Source organism: Andrographis paniculata, unplaced genomic scaffold, assembly GCF_009805555.1.
Source record: "Andrographis paniculata isolate CXL003 unplaced genomic scaffold, ASM980555v1 Contig36END, whole genome shotgun sequence".
NCBI lineage: Eukaryota > Viridiplantae > Streptophyta > Magnoliopsida > Lamiales > Acanthaceae > Andrographis > Andrographis paniculata.
Window position 1 is genome coordinate 1,720,789 of NW_026137569.1, and position 16,185 is coordinate 1,736,973.

The 16,185-nt window shown below is 33.4% G+C and overlaps 3 protein-coding genes across 4 annotated transcripts; 2 read left to right on the plus strand and 1 right to left on the minus strand.

Annotated features, from left to right (window-relative positions):
• Positions 1 to 909: 909 nt before the first annotated feature.
• Positions 910 to 3,160, minus strand: LOC127249695 (putative pumilio homolog 8, chloroplastic). The gene is made up of 5 exons (XM_051272628.1): positions 2,875 to 3,160; positions 2,052 to 2,469; positions 1,706 to 1,936; positions 1,530 to 1,601; positions 910 to 1,464 (listed from the first exon to the last, which is right to left on the minus strand). The coding sequence occupies exons 1-5, from the start codon at positions 3,158 to 3,160 to the stop codon at positions 1,125 to 1,127; spliced, it is 1,347 nt and encodes a 448-aa protein (XP_051128585.1). The 3' UTR covers positions 910 to 1,124.
• A 6,838-nt stretch (positions 3,161 to 9,998) lies between these two features.
• LOC127249836 (PLASMODESMATA CALLOSE-BINDING PROTEIN 5) lies at positions 9,999 to 10,879 on the plus strand. Its single transcript, XM_051272861.1, has 3 exons — positions 9,999 to 10,172; positions 10,281 to 10,529; positions 10,678 to 10,879. The coding sequence occupies exons 1-3, from the start codon at positions 10,109 to 10,111 to the stop codon at positions 10,710 to 10,712; spliced, it is 348 nt and encodes a 115-aa protein (XP_051128818.1). The 5' UTR covers positions 9,999 to 10,108; the 3' UTR covers positions 10,713 to 10,879.
• A 489-nt stretch (positions 10,880 to 11,368) lies between these two features.
• LOC127250023 (CASP-like protein 2B1) lies at positions 11,369 to 13,011 on the plus strand. Of its 2 annotated transcripts, XM_051273168.1 has the most exons (4): positions 11,369 to 11,864; positions 11,973 to 12,260; positions 12,349 to 12,481; positions 12,631 to 13,011. In XM_051273168.1, exons 2-4 carry the CDS (start codon positions 12,037 to 12,039, stop codon positions 12,880 to 12,882), a joined length of 609 nt encoding a protein of 202 aa, XP_051129125.1. In that variant the 5' UTR covers positions 11,369 to 11,864; positions 11,973 to 12,036; the 3' UTR covers positions 12,883 to 13,011. The 2 variants fall into 2 exon arrangements, with proteins under 2 accessions (XP_051129125.1, XP_051129126.1); XM_051273169.1 differs by lacking the exon at positions 11,369 to 11,864 and having other exon boundaries at positions 11,880 to 12,260.
• The last annotated feature ends 3,174 nt before the right edge of the window (positions 13,012 to 16,185 follow it).

A 16,185-nucleotide genomic window follows, 5' to 3' on the forward strand; every position in this document is an offset into this window, starting at 1 on the left:
GTGTGCGAATATAGCAATTTTCTGTACGTATGGTATGCATTAGTCACTGATTTTATTGGGGCAATTCTGAAATTTCCACAGTATAAATATTTTATTTCCTTTTGATCCATCGTTTTGCTAATAATCTACTTTCTGCACTCATGAAATTCTCATTTTACAGAACACACTCCATAATCGTTTCCAACTTCACAGCCATTGCACAAATCCAACTATCCAAGAGTGTTTTGTTAACTTCGCTCTCCTCTTCGCTTGTTTGCAGAAATGTAACAATATTAGAATTGAATGAAGATGCTAGAGAAGCTGAGAAGTTAGATTTTCGACGGTTTTTTATGATCGTGATGGAGGACTGCATACGTTGCCGGCTCAGATGGCGATTATTTGAGGATTGAGGTATTTTTATTTTTTTTTACAGAAATGGTGATTTACATTCCAGGATTTTATACGTTAGTATGACAGATGCATTGTTGTTTTGAATATGTGTGCTTATAACTGAAATAAATATAACACTGGTCCTGCATCGGAAGCAAGGGCTTCCGTGTGAGGTATTGTTATTATAAGGTCAATTTGTTTTTTCTTTTGGTGCTGCCATTGTCTCTGCACTGTGTGAATCTGAGTTTCCATGCGATTACGCTTAGTTCCGTCAGTAAGAACTGCTTCCTTTACAGCTAAAGAACTTAACCCAAAACTAAGGAACATCTAGTGTTAAATAAGACCAGCAATATCGTAATTAAGGCTAGCATATTGCATATCTACTAAATAAGAATATTATCAAAATCACAAAGATACACAAAATACATACGGTAGCAATATATGTAGATAAACTATATACAGTAACATCTAGGAGCATAATAATCAAAGCAAACAAATTAGAAACTAGGGATTAGGGAAGCTCCATTGGAACCGTTGTTGATTGGTTTCCCGAGTATATTGCCGTTTGAATTTCTTGATACAACGCAACACAGAAATTCCACATCGGTCTTTTTCCATTTCCTTTTGATAGGGCCAGAGATGTTTAACAAGATGATCGCACAGTTGCTCACAGTTCTCTTGTTCCTGCAGGAAGAGAGAAAGAAACAGTCCAGTCAATGTCATAAGTGTGATCACCTTAAAAAACTGCAGTAAATTTAATTCTGATGCTTTTCCATTAGGCATGAGTATTGAGTAGACAACAGAATTTTAATTACCCGAGTGTTATTCTTCAATGCCTTCTGGATGACATAGTTTCCATATTGATGCATAGCAAGTAGGATAGGTGTCTTAGAATCCTGTAGTATCTCCGAGACTACATTGATCATTCCAGTTGTGGAAGCTTCAATGCATTTCTCAACAACATTGCTGGCTTCTTTCAGCTGTGCTAGATGCACAAACTGACCCTGAAGGCAGTTCAGTACTGAATTCGTAGCCGCATCATCTTTAAGATCCAGAACCTTCTGCACAACATAGTTCCTGTAGTGAAAAGGCCATTAGTTTCAGTATTATGAGTTTGACATAGGAAGGAAAAAGCAATATATTTGTATGTAAAGTTGCACCCGTAGGGATCTCGAGATAGATAAGCTGATGCTTGTGCAAGACAAGTGAGAAGCCTCGATCTTTGATGTCCACTGATTGAAGCCATGCTTTGAAGTATGATTGTATATCCAGTTTTACGAACAGCCAACTCAAGGCAACAGTCTATTGCTTTTTCATAGAGAATCTGAGACCAAACCATATGAATCCATGTGCATTAGTTATGAAATTGCAATAGTTGAAACATATAGTAGCCATAGAAAGTACCTCATTAGGCCCAGTGCCGAGACGAATCAGGCAGAGTTCAACTACACGCAGGGAGTTGGGATGAGTAACTAGATCCCAGAATCTATCCGATAAAGACATTGTCATCCTGTATGCATGCTGCGTCTTTTTTATCCTGCGGATGAGGCTTTCAAATCCTTGCTTGCTGTAAAATTAACTCATCCATTCATCTGTTAGATTTAGCTGTAGCTACTAAAAGAATGCAAGGAAAGGGTAACCAAAGAAGGGGACAAAGTTTAAGAATGTTAAAGACTACACACCAATGGTTGGACATTGCTGAAGTGAAGAACCTTTCATCCAACAAGATGTCATTGACAACTACAAGTAGCTGGACATTGTTGCACGCATCGAGGATCTTTGGAAACAGAGGATCCGGGGACTTCTCCATCATCAAATTATGGTAATATCCCACAAAGAAGAAAATCAGTTTATCTTTCTTTTGACGATCCCTCCCTTCCACAATTTTGTGGAAGTGGGGGCTTAATTCGATATAATGTTCCCATGACCAATAATCTTTTAGTCTGTCGAGTACTTGGTTAATTCTAGTTAACGAACAAGGGTTGTTATTTGGACGCATGACCACCGTATCCTCGCGTAAAGATTGATTAAAATGATTAGAGATCGTAGGTAGGCGACCATAGAAGGGGGTGTTGATCCTATCCTGTCCTCTTGAACTTCCTGCACCATAATTTTCATTAGAGCATGCCTGATCTCTACCAGGTAATAGTTTTCATGATTTTGGTCTACATCAAGTTTGCTGCTCTTGCATATCATTATGAACGTAGAATTCGCGTATGAAAACAATTTGCTTAATGTAGTAGTTATCTTCAATGAGATTTTGCATCATTGATTTACTGATAGTAGTAATTATCACCAGAGAAAACAATTATCTGTTTTAGTTGAAAAAGTTGGTGTCTTTATTTTTGTCAACTCTAGATTCGTATTTGATGTAATTTCTTTTTTTTTTGAAAAAGTTACCGTTGACAAAGACTGTTCAAAGTTTTAAAAATATTCAAATAAACCGAATGAAAGTTACCGTTATAAAGAATATTAGTACGTTTAAGCAGCTTATCAAACTATTACCTGGAACGGTGATGGCGCCGGAGCCATTCCGGTGGCTGTCGACCCACAGGCACCGTGCGAATGCATCGGCGAGTTCTTTATTGACGTCGAATGATCGGTTGGCTTCCGGTTGTGTCGATAAAGAAGCGCCGCCATGATTGGTGGCTGTGGTTGTCGAAAAACTATTATTATCATAATTATGATGGATGTTTTGTTGCATTGTGAAGTTCCATTGTGGTTGTCGTCGTCTTTGAAGAAGAAGTTGTTCTTCTTCAAGGAGATGTCTTTCTCCGTTATGGTCCGCCATGATAATGGCTCTTGCAGCAGCAGCAGCAGATATTCTTAGTTTAAATAAGACTTTGGTTTTGTTACTCTATTTTGTTAGGATTAGTGTGTACTTTTAGATACTGTATTATTAGATTTGGTATGTATTGTAGTATTAAAGATGATATAATCTTTTTATCAACAAAATTCGAATCTTTACTTGAAATCAGATGTGTATCTGAATTAAGATTTGAATGTTCATTGGAAATTAGGCTAAGATTTAGCCCATTAATGAAATTATGTCTTTGGGCCCAATCGTATTGGGCCTCAAGTATACAAACGGCACGGGCCAGATGAGTACAAAATAAATCAAATTATATCAAGCAGCCCAATGTATTTGCTTGTTTTAAGTAATATTATTTTGATATATTTTTTTTATTATTTATTTTCATTTTAAACAATTTATAGATTATAGTTAATCAAAGTATAGAAGACAATTTTATTATTTCTTTTTTTAATAAAAAATTCAACTCATCTAAATAAAAATCGTGATTGATATGCATTTGCTGCATGAGTCTAGCCTCAACTTTGTATAAATTCAATTTGTACTAATATATGTATCTTTATTGCAATTAAATTCGATAATATTACTGCTATTAAATTGGATAATAAATTATTTTAGCGTGATATAAATCAATAATTATGCTAAAAGTTCATTTGTCATTCAGGGTTTGTTTGGTTTTGAAAATTATTCAATATAATATAATGAGGTGAGTAAATATTATTTAATCTTTCTTTTGTTTCGTGAAAAAATATACAATTATTTTGTTTTGTATTGGATCAAGAACAAGTGAAAATGTGTGTAAAAAGATTTTGATAATTTTGCATTTCCACAAGTACAAATACTTAAACTTGTAATATATATATATATTTTACTTTCGATAAAATAACTATCGTATTAGACATACTAATTTATAAAAGTATAGTATTTAAAAAATTAAATACATATGTTAAATTTTTTTTTAGTTAAATATATATTACATTATAATATACAAACATTAACTAGACAATATCACATTCCAAATTTTAATGCCCAAATTTCATTAACTTAGATTAATTCAACATGATTTTTCAATCTATTGAACCCTTTGTACGTAAAAGTGTTGGAGTCGCCATCCCTAATGATCGATGTTTATCATTTGTCGAGAAGCCTTTGAATACAATGGACCATTATAATTGGCATGCATTCCCTTCCAAAGAGCACGAGGACAAACAACGTATATACAATCATCCTTCGGAATGTTTTGTTGCATTCACATTTATCAAGAAGAAGATATACATAATAAATACATATATATATATAATTAAAGGAATGTTTGGACATCCTTGGCCTTGTCTTAATTTGAAATATCTCTTAATTTCTTCCATCATATTAATATATATATATATATATATATATACATAGAACGTACGTACCAAATAAAAAATCATAGTATTTCAAATGCACAATCATAAACTCCATTGATTAGATTATTCCCTCTTCTTTCGAGTGCTTCTTGTCTTCTTCTTCCTCTCCAATCTTCACCATTTACTTTATATATTCCAACCAAACACAACATTCCAAGTCCATACGAAAAAGGGTTTTTCAAAGACACACATCATTGCTTCGTAGAATTAATTAGACGATGAAGTAATTAATTATTAGGATATTTATTTCTCAAGATATATGGATTTTTGTTTGATTTAATTTGCATTTCAAATTAAAATCTTACGATTATTACAATACAAATCTAGTATTATTTACTCTTCTAAAACATTTCATATCAAAAATATACCTTGTAAACAATAATCAAATAAAAAACTCAATCTAATGACCAATGAAAGGAGGGTTTTTAGGTGTAGAAAAAACTCCACAGAGAATACTTTTTAACTTTTGACCTCCTCTCTTGGAGAACACACATTTTCTTTTTTGCTACATACATACATACATATATATATATATATATACACACACAAACCCTAACTTCTGCAAAAGTTTCTAGGGAAAAATAATGGTGGTCCATATATAGAAATGCTTTTATATATATATATATATATCTGATTTGTCGTCACATTAATAGTCTCATACATTATATATATGCGATATTCAGGCATGCATAATTGAGACAATGGCCGATGAAGGGAAGCAACATCGATCGTGCGGCGGCGGAATTAGGGTTTCCTCCATGGCTCTGCTGCAAGAGAGATTCAGACAACTGCAGAAAATGAAACAATTGAGACAGGAGAAAGAGATCCTCAGATCAATCATCTTGTCCCAATCTCAAAAACGCCATAGCCCCTCTTACCCACAGAAACCGATTCCCGGCCGGCGCCGCCGGCAGCTAATTTTACTGCCACCAAGTCCCACCACCGGCGGGGCGGTTGTTGACGACTCAGAAGTGCAGAAATTAGGGTTAATGGAGGAAGAAGAAGAGGGGCTGCACAAGCTTGAAAACCCTGGTGGCCATGGCTCTCATCATCATGATATTGTCGACACCTCCCTTCGCCTCTGAAACGGCGCCGTTTTCTCATCTTAATTACTGCTGTTTTTTAGACGATGATAATTATCAATAATGTATTTAAATTAATTTTAAGTCTGTAATAGGCACTTATATATGCCTTTTCCTACTACTTGAAATAATAAAACAGTTCATCCAATATTACTTTGATCATTATAATATATATAACATTTTGTTTATTGAAAGACGATTCATTCGAAAGTTTATCCAGTATGCACTCAATAAATAGCACTTGTAGATTTCGACTTTACTAAAAATAGACAATTTAATATTATATCCGTCTATAATCAATATATGTATTTATTTTAGGACTTTAAATAAATTTAAAAATATTAGTATTTTATAATATGTAGTATATAAGAATGTATTGATATAAATGCTCTTGGAAAAACAACGGTATTTTATTGTTCATATTGGAGCACACTATAAAAAAATTTGGAAAAAAAAAATAAAAAAAAATTGATTTTAGACTAAGTTAATATTGTAGATATATAGATTAAATTTGGAATGTAGGGAGTATATTATTATAAAACTAATTGGGTATGTTTGGTTTGGATTTGTATTTTGTGATTAAACAAAATGATATATTTTATAATACACATATTAGATTACAAAAATACAAAGTAATATTAAACATTTATCATAAAAAATAGTCCAATCCAAAGAATTTTGGAGTGTATAAGGTACATTTTTAGTTTTTATAATAAGTGATAGGTTTGTTTGTTTAATATTTCGATTTGACGAATTTTACTTATTATTTTATTTTATTTTTTCACGAGAAATATAAAAAAGTATATTTACAAGTATAAAATATATATTGAACGGTAACTATTGGTTGACTCACGTACATAAATAAATGAATTAATGATATTCGTTGTCCACGCACAAGTTTTTGTATAATTGACTTTCATTTGCATATGTGAAACCACCGACTAAAATAGGTGGAAGGAGGAAATGCTATCTTTATCCTAAAATTTTGTTATTATTTCTAATTTTTTTGGTGTTCCAAAACTTGTGATTTAATTTTTTTTTTATTTACATATAAAATTAATAAAAATCATGATAAGAAAACTATCAAGATTCTACTATCCCTATTTATGGATTTTTGCATATATGGGATGCATCAAATCTATATCTATATCTCTATCTATATATCATTCAACCATTTGTTAATATTGCAGTTATACTGATATATCATTTGGGAAATTTTTAGACAAAGCTGTCCTGAACGAGAGTCTGGTTCTTCGCTGTTACAGGGAATTGAAGACGACGAAGTCACAGACAGATCGATAATATCCATGTAGTCCCCGATAAAAGGGTTTTTTTTTTTTTTAAATAAAAAAGAAAACGGCGCCGTTTCAGAGGCGAAGAGAGGTGTCGATATGATCAGCGGCGCCACCACAGTGTTCAAGTTTGATTGGCGAAATACAAACCCGTTGTGCCGACCACGACTTGGCAAGATCGGATGGGCCCTCCTGCGCTTTCCTAAGGTCCCGGGAGCTTGCGTGTAATTCGGGCCAGAGGGACAGGGACAGGGACAGCAGCTGGAGCTGCGGCTGAGCTGGTCCTGATCCTGGACCTGGAATAGACTTGGGTTGAATGCCTGGAGATGTTTTCTCGATATATGACATGGGAGAATTATTAGTCGAAGGAGGACTACTGTTATGTCGTCTTCTTTCAGATTCCGACAACATTTTCATCAGCAGCTCTTTCTCCTGCCTCAATTCTTTCATTCTTTGGAGCTGTCTGAACCTCTCTTGCAGCAGCGCAATCGAACCAAGAGCAACACCGCCATGGCGATTTTCCTTCACCATTTCAACTTTCGATCGATCGGGAAGTAGTGTTTCTATATATCTATCTATATATATATTTATATGTATATGTATGTGTGTGGCTGATTAGTTAGCTAGGTGGGGGAAACTATGATCAAGAAATGTAAGGGTTTTTCAGAATCAGTTTATGCAAGCAGCTCTTCCTCGAGAGCTCTTTATATATGCGTGTGGAAATGGGGGGAATTGATATTTTCAATTTGGAAAAAGGAATTAAAAGATTGGGGGGTTTTGGTTTCCAAGAAAAGGGAAATTAATTAAGGTGGGGAAGGAGGAATCGACAAGAAAATTACAAGAAGAAAGTGATGAGCAATTAGGTTGCAAATTAAAGCAAAGCGGTTATGTATAAATTAAAGAAGAAAATGGCTTCCAAGAAAATCCAAGAGGGGAGGTTAAAACTAGCACATGGAATCATGCCTTTGGACTGGATCACCAATATAAATATATATATATATATATATATAGAGGCAAAGGCAAAGGTTACCCATCGATATGATCATCACTATTAGGTTAATTTGTAGTTCAGTTCACAAAATAGATTCATATATATATATATATATACATATAGATATCAGAAATCATATATTCTTCAGCTCAATGATAAGGTTCTTTGAAAACCCTTTTAATTACAAGCTGGAATTGAAGAAGGGCTCTTGGAATGCAGCAGTTGGATTGGAATATATATATATATATATATATATATATAGAGAGAGAGAGAGAGAGAGAGACGACAAACATGATCAGTTCAGTTCAGTTGGACTACTGGGAATTATAAATTTGAATAATATATATGTCCAAGAAGGTGGTTATGATTGTGCAATTGAATTGCAGAGAGTAGTATGTTGAAAAGATAAGAGTGAGAAAAAGGTGTGCCCAACATTCAGTCATTCTATTCTATTCCCTGGGGCATTGAAAAACAACAACCAAAACATTCTCAATCTGTATGATGGTTTCCTGTTGTCGTCCTGCTCTTTGGAAGGGAATGACATTAATGGCATTGGCATTGCATGCATGCTTTCTCAATTCAATTCAACTAAAGCTGCATGTACATGTACATATACATATACATGCAGGATGCTACATTTTTATTTATTTATTTTTTTTTATATATGGAGCAGATGCAGATCTAAGAACCAACCCCACCAATATTATTTAATCACTGTTGTTTTCGAATGTCACATAATACATGTTCATTGGAAATTAAATTAAATAGGCACGCGTGCGTGCGTACTTGAGATATTTTAATTAATTCTGCACTACTTTCTTGGAATCGAAATATGTGAAGATTCAATTCTGTCACCTTAATTTTCTTAAAGCTCAACATCATCACTCTTAATCTGTAATTTAAATGGATCATTGCCCCACTTCTTTATTCCAAGATAATTACATTAATCCTAAAATTACACTGTAATTTGATTAAAATATCTTAAGAGAGAGACTCCCCATTTATATTTATGTGCAGTAGAGTCAAATGCCAAGTAGAACAATGCAACATTTTCGGATCAAAATCGATATATATATATTATATTTAACATGTTGCTTAGGAAAATTAGTGGTATGGCTTCAAGGTTTTGTCTTTGCCTATCTGTGTTGATTCTGCATACATACATATATATATATATGTATAATTGTATATATACACACACCTGCTCTCTCTCTCTCTCTCTCTCTCTCTCTCTCTAATAACTGCTTCCACTACCTTTGAGGAGCTTTAGTTTTGTGTTGTTGCTGCTTGACTCCATGTGTAAACTGTAGGTGAAAACGTGCTCCAATTGTAACACTAACACACACAATTATTTTATTTAGGAGATCCAGTGGAGGAGGTAACTAAGTAACATCACGTGTATATATATATATACACACACATTACTGAGACTGAGAGCAACCAAATGGATCGTTTTCAAGAAAATTACATAAATCAGATGTTCATATCTTTCACTATAGATAGTATATATATATATATATATGTGTAATTAATTAATTAATTGAATTCCATTAGGTCGTCTATTATCTACCAAAAATTCTGTGAGTTTTCACCGTGATTGGCGACTGAAATTTGGTCAGATAAGCTACAATAATATTCTGGTAAATTTTAATGAAAGCAAAAGGAGGAGGAGGAGGAGGAGGAGGAGAGGCCTTTGGGAAATCCCTTTTTGTTTTTTCCTGTCTGTTACTTTATTCTTCCTTCGCAGTTAAGGTGCTACTCATGAATAAACTTGCTAGCTTTTAATGAAATTGATTCCCTTCAAATTTATTTATTTCAGTTTTTTGCGGCTAAAGGACTCGATCTGAAGAATCCACAGGATTGATTGAATATTTTATATATATATAGATCGAATTTATTACATTATTATATATATATATGCTATTCTTACATTGCCAGATCTTGAGTTCGATTATGATTTATAATTTATTGCATGATCTTGTCAGTTTCGTAAACTTGAAGCATCCCTCTTCCAATGGGGGCTTATTTAAATAAGATAAGGCTTTTCTTGGTGACCATACACAGTGTGCAACAAGGATAAAATTCAGATTTTGATACCATACGTCTGTCACATGTGAATCAAACTTTGGCATAAACCAAAAATTTCCAGATCAACATAAATGTCGATCTTGGCAAAGACCCTTCTCCCTTTCATCTTCTTGCTTGCAATCTTGCACAATTCAGGTAACCATGTTAATGCTTTTCTTAAATAATAATTGTTATTCCATTAGTTAGTTCTATTTCATAAAATTTATAGTGAAATATAACAACAATGTCAATGTATGACATTAGAGGGACAGTTTGAGGACTATTGTGTGGCAGACGAGCAAACGGTGGAGGAGCAGCTGGCGGCAGCCATGGATTGGGCTTGCCGGAATGGCGCCGACTGCCGGCCAATCCAGGCTGGCGCGGCGTGCCATCTTCCCGACACGATCAAGGATCACGCCTCCTTCGCCTTCAACAGCTATTACCAGAAGATGAAGAGCCATGGCGGCAGCTGCTACTTCAATGCTGCAGCTGTTCTAACAGCTACTAATCCAAGTAAGAAATACCAATACTACTAATTCATTCACATTCATCCTTTAATTCAATTCCAATTATATATATATATATCCTAAAATTAAATTTGTGTTAATTTGGCTGTAGGGTCGGATTAAGAAATTATGTTGTCTGAATTTATTTGGTGCAGGCCATGACTCCTGCAAATATGAGTATCTTCCTTAGCTTCAAAACTTGGGCTTGAACTTGGACTCGAAGGGCCTCTTCTTGTCTTCTATACTGCAGTTTGAATTTTTATTTTTTTTGTATTTTTGCAATATTGTTTACTTCAAACAAGTTTGTGTTTGTATTGTAATACAAAAGAAAATGATATATATATATATAAAAGTGAACCTATTTTTTTTTTTTTTTTTTCAAAATGTAAATGAAAAATAATAATAACAATAATAGGGTATGGAATAAATGTTTTGAAAGACTAGTTTGCACATGGTGTGAACACCTTTAATAATTATAACTTGTGATTGCCATAACAAGAATGTTGATGTATATTATAATGGTAATTGACAGGCCTGCATGGGCCAATTGATTTATCCACACATAAAAAAGATGTAGTACTGTCCCAATTAAATTTTTGGTATTGTTTAGGGATGAGACAACAACTTGTACGAGAGAGTGCACCATGACCATGTCCTTTGGATTTTTGTGTAATCATTTGGAAATCTAAGATGGAATTTGTACTATAAACATTATCATAATTGTAATTTGGCAGGCCTAGCCCTTCTTGAAAAAAAAATAAAAATTGCAATTTTTTACAGTTCACAGTAAAGACAAAAGAACTCACTTCTACACTTCTTAAAAATGAAGAGAGAGAGAGAGAGAGAGAAACAAAAAACAGAGAACCAACCAACTATCCAATCTCATCCCCTTATCTGCTACTGTGTCGTCTCTGTGTGTGTGTGAGGAAGAAGGAATTGAAAAAAAAAAAAAAGATTCCTGAATGTTAGGCCTTGTTCATTCATAAATGCTTTCCAGATTTCACAGCACCCCAACATTCAATGTCACAGTAGCCCACATTTAATACTCCATCAAGAATTCATTAGATGAGATGAGATGATCGATTATGAGTAGTTGGCCTCAACCCCCTCCCTACAAACCCTAATAATCACCATTACAGAAGCTCTTGATTTGCTTTTAATGATGGATCGGATTTGGATACAGACGACGACGACGACATTCTTGATTTCTTTCTCAGTGCCCGCTACCAATATCCAAAATCGAAACCTTTTTTTTAATTATTATTATTGAATCCATACTTAATGTGCAGGATTGAAGACTAAGCCACTTTCATTTGGTGTCTATTTAAGTGTTGGAACAAAGGTAGGTGAAAGCATTCAGTTCTGGCAGTACTGTGTGTGTGTTCTTCTGCTTCTCTCTCTCTCTCTCTCTCTAACCCTCTTCCCCAATTTCTCCTTGTTTTTTTCTCAGCCCCAATTGCTGCTGCAGCATCTGTGTTGCTCATTATTTAATTTAGCTGTAGTTTTCTGCAACCATGAGTTATTTGGGTGTGGGTGTGAGCCCTGGAAATGTTCCTGTCTACCATGGGAGCAATCTCAAGGTGCTCGACAGGAGAGTGAAGCTTGCAGAGCTTGTTTTGAGATGTGTCATCTGTGCTTTAGCCATACTTTCAGCTGCCCTCATAGCTACAGATTCTCAGGTCAGGGAATTCTTCACCATTCGCAAGGAAGCAAGATTCACAGACATGAAATCCCTTGTGTAAGATCTCACCTCAATACTATAATAATGGGGATCTTTATTGTGTTCTTGTGCTAATGTTTATGCCTTCTTCTGCAAATTTTCGAAGCTTCTTGGTGACTGCCAATGGATTAGCTGCTGCCTACTCTCTGATCCAAGTTTTGAGGTGTATTGTGAGCATGATTAGAGGCACTGTTCTGTTCAATAAACCCCTGGCTTGGGCCATTTTCTCTGGAGATCAGGTTTAGATCATTGAACCCTAATGTTTGTTACTTCAATCTGTTTAAATTTGAAGAACTAGTATTCAATTTTGTCGAATCAATCCATAGAAACTGAGATCTACACAGGAAAATTTGATATATTTGTGTCGGATTTGATTTGGACGCTTCAGGCAATGGCGTACTTAACAATGGCTGCAATTGCGGCGTCGGCGCAGTCAGCAGTTTTTGCGCAATTCGGGCAAAAAGAACTCCAATGGATGAAGACTTGCAATCTTTATGGGAAATTCTGCAACCAAGTCGGCGAAGGCGTAGCCTGCGCCGTAATCGTTTGCCTCGCTTTGGTGGCACTCTCCGGCATTTCAGCGTTTAGTCTCTTCCGTCTCTACGGAGGCAACAAATCGAAGACCAGTAGCAACTGGTAATAAAGCTCGTCGTGATCTCGACCATTTCTGTTTAACACGAATATATGTAATCCTGTTTTGAGGCCATAAACAATAGATTGTTCCACATATGTATTTATGGATATATAATCGAAAGATCGCGTTCTTTAAGCTTCGAACCACGCTGTAAAAAAGACAGGTAAATACAAAATAAACATCGCCCGGACAGTGCAGAAATTCAAGAACTCAGAAAAATCGAGAAGTTGCAACAGCAGCAACGTAGGAGCTTAATATCTACAGAAACTTATTACGCGTAATTTTTCCCCGAGCACGGCTGCTTCCATCAGACCAGCGGATGGGGCGGATTGAACTCATTCCCGGGTTCGAAGACTGGCACGATTCTGAGCTTTTGGACAGCTTATTATTAGCACAAGAACTGTAAGAACTGTAAGCAGGTTCATCGGGGGTACCGTAGACATAAAATTCCTTCAACAAATAATACACAGTGTGAGAACATCTAACATAAATTTGAAAATATGTGACATCCAGTACCGGAAAGAAATTAGAATAAAATAAAAAAAATAACGATAACCTATGCTAAACAGGCAAAATAAAACAGTGTTGAAATCTACTACTTTTTTTGACCAACAAAATGTATGCATATGCTCGTATAGTAAAACGAAAAACAAACACACGAAACACATTTTCAACATGCTTAACGAAATATTGTGAGCATCTACTCGTGCACACACACCCACAAAAAAAAAAAAAACCATTAAATACCAAATTCACCTAAATTATTGTTGTCGAAATTGGCCTCTAAATCTTGCTGCACTAACCCCACGTGTTATCCCTCTAACCTTATGATGTTATTCTTGATTCAACCACAATAGAAACACCCAATTTGATCCCAAAAAAAATGAAAAAATTATAATACTATCGAACATCAATTTAAGGTCTGTTTGGTTTGAGAATAATGGAGGGGAAGGTAGGGGATGGGAGGGGAGAAAAAAAATATATAATTATCTAGTTTGGTTCTATTTTTTTAAATAGGGAAAGAGAGGGGGAAAAATATAAAATGAATTCATTTTGATTTCCTTCAAAATTGGGGCAACTTAGAGTGAAGAATATATATATATATATATTTAATTTATAAATTATTTTATTTGTATTTAATTATACATAAATTATATTATACGAAATTTATAGTTAAAAATTAGTTATGATATTTAAAAATTATATAATGCAATTAAATTATAAAATAAATTTTTATATAAATCAAATTAAATTATTTTTAATTTAATCATTTAATTAAACCATCAAGAGTGAGGTTTTAATTAACAAAATAAACTTATATCTATCATATTTATTTAACACTAAACGATATTTATCTTGTAATTTATTCTAAATAAATAAATTTATGTTAGAATAATTATTTTTTATTAAAATTATTCAATTTTCTTATATATAATTTTATTTTACTCTGTTTTAGGCCCCGGTTGCGAGTGAGATGAATCGAGGTAAAAGGAACATGCTTAGCTTTGATGATTTTTTGTCTTTATACGCGTGAACTGACGATGATTGCTTTCAATCCGTTCAGACAAAGACCGAGAGGACCAGATGGACGAGGTTACTGCACGACTGCAGTTGATTCATGAAGTGTCCCATGTTTTTTATGTGCCATTGTTGTCTTTAATAAACCTTCACAAGGTTTAGGTTTGAGGTTTGGATATAATAATGATTTAAATTAAAATAATATTTTATATGATATTTTAAATGATCCGAGATCAGAATTAGACCTGATAGAAACAGACAAGCTTTTTGGACATCGCTTACCAATGGATTTTTGAATACATTGACCGGAGATCGCTCTTGGCGAATGAGCAATTTTACTTCAATAAAGTGATAACAACATTAGATATAGAGACATACAATACTTATTTATGTTAATATAATATAAATATAGGGCATAAATTGATAGTAACAAGTGATATAATTTTATATAATATATGCTATTATTAATTTCAATACAATAAATATATTCATGTACTATAGAAAATGAATGTTGTCTTTATGTTTATATGTTAAGATTAAGGAAAATCAATGTTATGCTGATTTTTCTCAGCAACATTATAACCATCTCCTAGGGAATGAGTAGTCCTCACAACGATGAATTTTGTTCCATGGATTGACTACTTACAAGTAGATATTTGAAATTACATCCGCGACAATATCTCTAGTCCCATTTTACAAATATTTGCGTGGCTAGGTAAATCTACAATAACGTTTGCAAAAATTATTACAAGTGCCCTTCGGACAATTGATAAGTTGGAGGGCATATACGGTGATTTGTCACTATCTTTGTTTGATCAGAATTGTTGAGATATTTTAGATATTTAGTTTTAGATTTAGATTTAGTAGATTTAAATTTAAATTTGTCTTATCTTATTCTATCGAGTCTGTGTATATTATGTGTATTTATTGGTCTTTATTTTCTTTATTTAAGAATGCAATTTTTGAGTTCTTATAATTAATTTCTCACAAATCATTTACTTAACCGTCAAATTAATGGTTATGTAAAGGACTCTTAACTCCTTAGACAAAACTTATATTTTTCCATGGGTGCCGGAGAAACTTTCAAGTGTGCACAAGTTCGAATACAAAAATTGTTCGAAGCATCTATCGATACCATCCATCTACAAGCTTGAATTTGTTCCAATATTTAACATCAATGAATGATCTAATGATGGTGTCAAAATCAAATTTCATTGTGTTAAAGATGGGAGACTCATCTTTCACCATGGGTTTTTAAAATGGTCCGAAAAACTATCCAAACAAGGAATTAATTAGGGTTTGTTTGTCCATAATTTTTTTTCTAACACGATTTACAATATTTATATTTTATTTTCTTACAAAAATCAACATTCAATATAAAATATTACTACTTCACATAAAAAAAAAATTCAAAATCAAAACACTATCTTTTGATATAGTTTGGAAAATTTTGATTTGAAATTGATATTAAAATAATGTATAATGAGATATTTAATGAGCGAAAAATATATATATTTTTTTTGAAAATGCAGTTCAAATAGTAAAAAGCTGGAGTTTAGGGTTAAAAAAACAAAATCTAAATAAAGAAAGCCTTACACTTTTAAAAAAGCGTACATATATAAGATTAAATATCTAAGCTAACTTTTTTTTTTAAAAAAAAAAAAAAAAGACCAAAGTCTATTTTGATGCAAATATGAAATAGCCATATTGAAAATAGTTGTGACATAATTACTATTTTTTAATATTTTATCACTTTAAAAAAATAATTAACAATTGTCAAATCTTGTCAAT